At 49.1% G+C, this 5,810-nt stretch overlaps 2 protein-coding genes across 4 annotated transcripts in view; one reads left to right on the top strand and one right to left on the bottom strand.

The window, feature by feature from the left end:
* The window catches only part of Rpl3l (ribosomal protein L3 like), a 10,614-nt gene extending 5,520 nt beyond the window's left edge, over nucleotides 1-5,094 (bottom strand). The window contains exons 1-3 of one of the 3 annotated variants that reach the window (XM_010620458.3): nucleotides 5,010-5,094; nucleotides 3,292-3,403; nucleotides 2,241-2,433 (exon numbers count right to left, since the gene is read on the bottom strand). In XM_010620458.3, the coding sequence (XP_010618760.1) occupies nucleotides 2,241-2,433; nucleotides 3,292-3,360 (262 nt within the window). In that variant the 5' untranslated portion in view covers nucleotides 3,361-3,403; nucleotides 5,010-5,094. Of the gene's footprint in view, nucleotides 1-2,240; nucleotides 2,434-2,895; nucleotides 3,002-3,291; nucleotides 3,404-4,480; nucleotides 4,534-5,009 lie in introns of those variants that run through there. The other 2 variants (XM_010620459.3, XM_019206989.2) reach the window with 2 other exon arrangements.
* The window catches only part of Ndufb10 (NADH:ubiquinone oxidoreductase subunit B10), a 3,416-nt gene continuing 2,241 nt past the window's right edge, over nucleotides 4,636-5,810 (top strand). The window contains exon 1 of the mRNA XM_010620463.2: nucleotides 4,636-4,904. Within this exon, the coding sequence (XP_010618765.1) occupies nucleotides 4,757-4,904 (148 nt within the window). The 5' untranslated portion in view covers nucleotides 4,636-4,756. The remainder of the gene's footprint in view (nucleotides 4,905-5,810) is intronic.

The raw sequence follows: 5,810 nt of genomic DNA, 5'->3' as shown, positions 1-5,810 counted from the left end.
ATATATATATATATAAATGTATTTTTATAAGTTTTAGCAAAACCTAGAAAAAAACCACATGATTTTGTGGCTATTATTGATTATGCTACCATGAAGCAAAATACAAGTTTTTAAAATATTTTAGGGAGCCAGGTATGGTGGCCCACTCCTGTAATCTCAGCACTGTGTAGTTGAGGCAAGTTCAGGTCCAGCCTAGCCAATTTAATGACTTGGCAAGACTGTCTCAAAAAATAAAAATGGGACTCCCCAGTACCAAAATAAGTAAATGAAATAAAAAATTTAAAAAATAGGGCTAAGGATTTAGCTCAGTGGTTCTGGTGCCTGCCTTGCAAGCACAAGGACCCGAGTTTGATCCCCAGTACCAAATAATAATGAAAATAATAATAATAATGGGTTAGCAATGTAGCTATGTAAGAAGACCCTGGGTTCAACCCCCAGAATTGCAAGATAGATAAGATAGATGAGAATTTGAAAGAAAACTGGGGCAAAATATATGTATCAATATTTAATATGCCTAAATAGTTTTAAAAACTTAAGTTTTTTGTTTTTGTAGTACTAGAGATTGAACCAAAGCCCTCATGCAAATGCTAGACAAGTACTATACAACTGAGCTGCATCCCAACCTCCATCTTTTTTATGTGGTACTGGGGATACTGAGCTACCTACATCCCCAGCTCTTTTGCGGGGGGCAAGTTTTCACAAAATTGCCTGGGTTGCCCTTAAATCTACAATCTTCCTGCCTTAGCCTCCCTAAATGCTGGAATTACAGGCATGCACCACCATGTCTTATACCAGCCTTTTTATTTGCTTTTTGGTACTGGGGGAAGAAACTAGGGCCTTCATATCTTCATACTGAGCTACATTCCCCAGTCCTTTTTTATTGTTTTTTTAATATTTTAATTTTTTTATTTATTTATTTTGACACAGGGTCTCGCTGTGTAGTTCCGACTAGCCTTAAACTCACTATGTAGCCCAGGCTGACCTTGCATGGAACCTTTTGCCTCAGCCTCCTGAGAGCTGGGATCACAGGCATATGCCACCACCTCCTGCTTCCCAGCTCTTTTTAAATTTTATTTTGAGATAGAGCCTCACTAAACTGTATAGTCTGGCCTCAAAATTGCTATCCTCCTGACTCAGTCTGAGTATCTGGGATTACAGGTATGTGTCCCAAGCCAGTACATTTTGTGTTATGTGTATCTTGCCACAATTTAAAAAACAAAAGAAGCAAGGGAAAAATCTATATGAGGAGAGGCAGAGAACAGTTGAGTGTTGCCAGGAGCCTGGGAAGGGGCCAGTAGAACATGGCATACAAGGTAACCTAGGGACCCTGCAGGAAGAGTGTTCTAGATTAGGACTGAGGCAGGGGTGCACAAACTGACACAGGTGACAAAGTGCACAGAACTCACATGCACACAGAGTGTGCACAATTGGGAAAACTGCATAAGGAGGTGGACTTTATCCATGTCACAATCTGGTTATTTCTTACAACTACTAGTGAATCTATAATTATCTCAAAATAAAATAAAAGCAGCTGGAGGCTGGGGATTTAGCTCAGTGGCACTGCACCTGCCTCATAAGTGCAAGGTCCTGAGTTTGATCCCTAGTGCTGAAAAATAAAAATGTTTAAAAATATTTAAAAATTAAAAAAACAAAAGCATCTGGGTGTGGAGGCACAAGTCTGTAAGCCTAGAACTCAGGAGGCCAGGGCCAGGGATTTAGCTCAGTGGTGCTGCTGCCTGCCTTGCAAGCACAAGGTCCTGAGTTTGATCCCCGGTACCAAAAAAAAAAAAAAAAGAAAAAACAAGTGCATGCTCTAAAACCCACCCTGGACTATACAGTGAGTTCAAGGCCAGCCTGAACTACATACCAAGACCCTGTCTCCAAAACATAAAACAAGATATATATAGACCAGAAATGGCCAAAAGGTACAGCCATCAGTCACGTGGTTTGAAGTGAGTTCCTTTGAATTCTAGTTTCTCTGCATACTAACTGACCAGACTAGTTGCTTAGACTCTATGCCTTAATTTCCTCATTTACAAATTGAAGGCAGTGACAGGTGTTACTTAAGGTGTTGCCTGTGATCAGTGCTTAATAAGGGTCCACTCTTATCAGTCATCATCCTGAGTCCCTTGGGCAGAGTCCTTTCCAGGACCATTGCCCACCCTAAATCAGAAAGCAATTCTGGCTCCTAGCAACTAGAAGTCCCTCTACCACCCACCATGTGTCCCACAGTGACTCACTGAGGCCAGGGCGGTGCACCTCACGCAGGGTATGGGTCATCCCCGCCTTGTAGCCCAGGAAGGCTGTAAGATGTACAGGCTGGCTAGGGTCATCCCTTGGCCATGTTTTCACCTTGCCCCGGTGCCGATGGCTCCTCTTGTGGGGCAGGAAGCCCAGGTGTCCATGCCGTGGGGCGGAGAACTTCCTGTGGGACTTGGGAACAGGAAGAAGGGAGGTCAGAGTTAGGAGAGTAACATCAGGCAGGTCCCAGAATCCAGACATGGAAAATGGGTCAGAGACCCCAGGCAGAGGGCCAAGTGGTCCTCAGGGTTGCCCAGTCTGTCTAGAGGAAGGAGGGGGCAACAAGGGGTATAGACTTAGGGGTGGGGCCTCTTCACCAGTGGCTTCCTGCTTTCAAGGGCTCTGCATGGTGGGACCCAAAAGATTGAGAGACACTGAGGTTGAGTGCTCTCTGGGGGCAGGTGGCTGCTGCCACCTGTCCATCTCGTTTCTTCTAGGCCTAGCACCTCAGCCCTGGCCCCTTGCTGCCTCCTCCAACTTCCCTTCCCTTGCAGTTGGGAGGACCGTCCCTGCTTGGAGGACAGCCAAGTGACACCCACCAGCCCACGCCCCAGGAATGTCAGTTTGTCCTAGATCCAGCCCCAGCCCACTGACCATGACAGCCAGCCGATCCCTGCAGGTCAGGAAGGGGCCTCCCCACCAGGCAACAGAGGTCGAGTGGCAGAGCCAGGACACGCAGCAGCCAGGTTCCAGATTTAGACCCTGGCAGGGGAGCTCAATCATCTCATGTGGCCAGCATGGTCTCCAGTGCCAGAAGCCAGCCAGGGCGGGGCATCAGATAGCAGCCTAGGTAGGGACACCTAGAGGCAGGCCTGACACCCTCTTTTCCTGTATGTGACTGGGTCACAACCCTCCCAGGACAGAACCAATTTGGCCTGATAGGGGCAATGCACCCTAGTAAGGGGTTTTTCTCAGGCAGCAGCCAGGAAGAGTCTGAGTCCCATTTGCTGAAAATATCCAGCTTCCTGTCTTGAGATCTGTGAGACTGACCTGGACATATGTGGTAGAAGAGGTGGATGGGGAGATGGAGCAGGGGGGATTGATCACATATCCCATCATGATTCTGAGCTGGGCACCTCTGTAATCTCAGTAGTCTGGGAGGCTGAGACAGAAGGAGCACAAGTTGGAATCCAGCCTGGGCAACTTAGTGACTGAGTAAGACTGTTTCTAAACTATTTAATTAATTTAAAAGGCTGGGGAGATGGCTCAGTAAAAAGGCTCTGGGTTCAATTCCTAGTACTGCCAAAATCCCCAAAAATATCAAGATTCTTGAATCCTGTGAACATTGACTTTATGAATTTAAATCTTAAAGTTTTGAGTGGAGCCAGGTGTGGTGGCACATGCCTGTAATCCCAGCACTTGGGAGGCTGAGGCAGGAGGATCGCTGTGAGTTCAAGACCAGCCTGGGCTACATAGTGAGTTCCAGGTGAGTCTCAACTACATAGTGAGACCCTGTCTCGAAAAAACCCAAAAATAAATAAATAAAATAAAGTTTTGAGTGGAAGAAAGAGTTAAAATCTTTGAGACAATACAAGCTTCCTCAAATCATATATCTTGGCCTAATATATCCTTAAAATTTGTGGATTTTGCATCACTAGATACTGAGATTCTATGCTACCAAAATGTTAAGATTCTGTGTTTCTGAGAGTTCATAATTTGAAAATCTGACGTTTCTATTTCTAGACTCTGTGGTCCCCGAGAGCTGGCTTGGCCAGTCCATGTAGTGCTCTGACAGAGATAGCAGGGCTGTAGAGAAGGCTGTAGAGGATGGACAAGCCCGGCGTTTAGTATTTTGAGATATTCATTCATTCACTTTTTTGTTGTGTGTGCTCTACCAGCCTGTGTTTTCTATAAGAGCCAGGCCATGTCTATCTCACTTTCTACTGCTCTTGGCATAGGGCCTGGCACACAGCAACACCTGGATGAATTGTCTTATTCATTTTTCTTTGCTTCTTTTGTAATGCAGGCTGGCCTTGAACTCGCTATGTGAGCTCAGGCCGGCCTCAAACGCGTAGTGATACTCCTGCCTCATCTCCCCACCCCACCCCCGGTACTGGGGATCGAACTCAGGACCTTGTGCTTGTAAAGCAGGAGGCGCGGCACCACTGAGCTAAATACACGGCCCCTGCCTCAACTTCTTGAGTGCTAGGATTACAAGCGCGCCCCCACCACTCCCTACTAAGAGTCTTCTCTATTCCAGCGGCTGCTTGTTCCAGCAGCAAAGCAGGAGAGGAGGTCCCGAGTGCAACCGCGCCAGGTACCACGCGGGGGCGCCCGCAGAAATCCACAAGCCCCGTGGTGCCCCGCGGCAGCCCGGGCGCGCAAAGCCCACAACGCAGGCGCGGTGTCCGACTCACTGCGCAGGCGTAGCGGCCGAGGGTTCTCGGTAGGACAAATAGGGGCCGACCGGGCCCGACGCAGGCCAGAGGAGACCGGCACGGCGATCCCCGCTGCCATGCCGGACCCTTACGACAAGGACGTGTACCCTGAGCCCCCGCGCCGCACGCCAGCGCCCTCGCCGCAGACGTCGCTACCCAACCCCATCACCTACCTGACCAAAGCCTTCGACCTCCTAGTAGACCGGCCTGTGACCCTCGTGAGAGGTACGGGACCTGGATTCCAACCACCCTGCGGGGACCTTTGGTATCCCACCGCTCCCGCGTCAGGCGCCCCGCGGCCGCCATCCGGAAACCCCCGAGCTCGGTTACCTCCTTTGACCTTGCCCCTGTACTCTGGTTTTCGCTCCCCTGGTGCCTATCAGGAAACTCCGGAGCTCTGGCGACTCGTTTGACGTCCCCACTGCACCTTGGACCCTTCCCCCGGGCTTTCGCTACCCTCGGCCTTACGGAGGAGCCCGTGGCCTGCGTTCTCAGCCTTCCTGATATTAGGGGTTTGCACTCAAATTATTTGAGCCCCTGGGCTGAGTAGACCCACCCCACCCCTGCAGCACACTTTGCTCAGCGTGCAGAGGAAGCCTGTGTTGAACTTGCACGTTCTCAGGGTAGTCATCAGCCCCCTCGGGTTACAGTTCTTCACCAGTGTGATCGCTGGTGGTAGAGTGCCAGAAGTGCCTCAGTTTTCACCTCTGGTCCCAATCAGAGAATACTCTATGAAGCTCTTTCCTTTTCTTTTTTTTTTTTTTGTACTGGGGATTGAACTCAGGTCCTTGCGCTTGCGAAGCAGTGGCCGGAACCACTGAGCCTAAATCCCCGGCCCTATGAAGTTCTTTCTGATCCTGTTTGCCAACCTCGCAGGCAACAGCAAGAGCACACTGTGCCAACCGTTACAAGTGCCAGGCACTTCATCCATTCAATGAAGCAACTCATTTGTTGAACGAGGAAACATTTGGGGTGCACAGCCTTCTTAGGTGGTGGTGGTGGTTTTTTTGTTTTGACATCACACTAGTGCGAACTCACCTTGAACTTACTATGTAGTCCAGGCTGGCCTCAAATTTGCAGGATCTTCCTGCATCAGCCTCTTGAGTGCACCACCACGCCTGGCTTGTTTTT

Source organism: Fukomys damarensis, unplaced genomic scaffold (assembly GCF_012274545.1).
Source record: "Fukomys damarensis isolate Sample0158 unplaced genomic scaffold, DMR_v1.0_HiC HiC_scaffold_34, whole genome shotgun sequence".
Taxonomy (NCBI): domain Eukaryota; kingdom Metazoa; phylum Chordata; class Mammalia; order Rodentia; family Bathyergidae; genus Fukomys; species Fukomys damarensis.
This window is presented reverse-complemented; position numbering and strand designations above follow the sequence as displayed.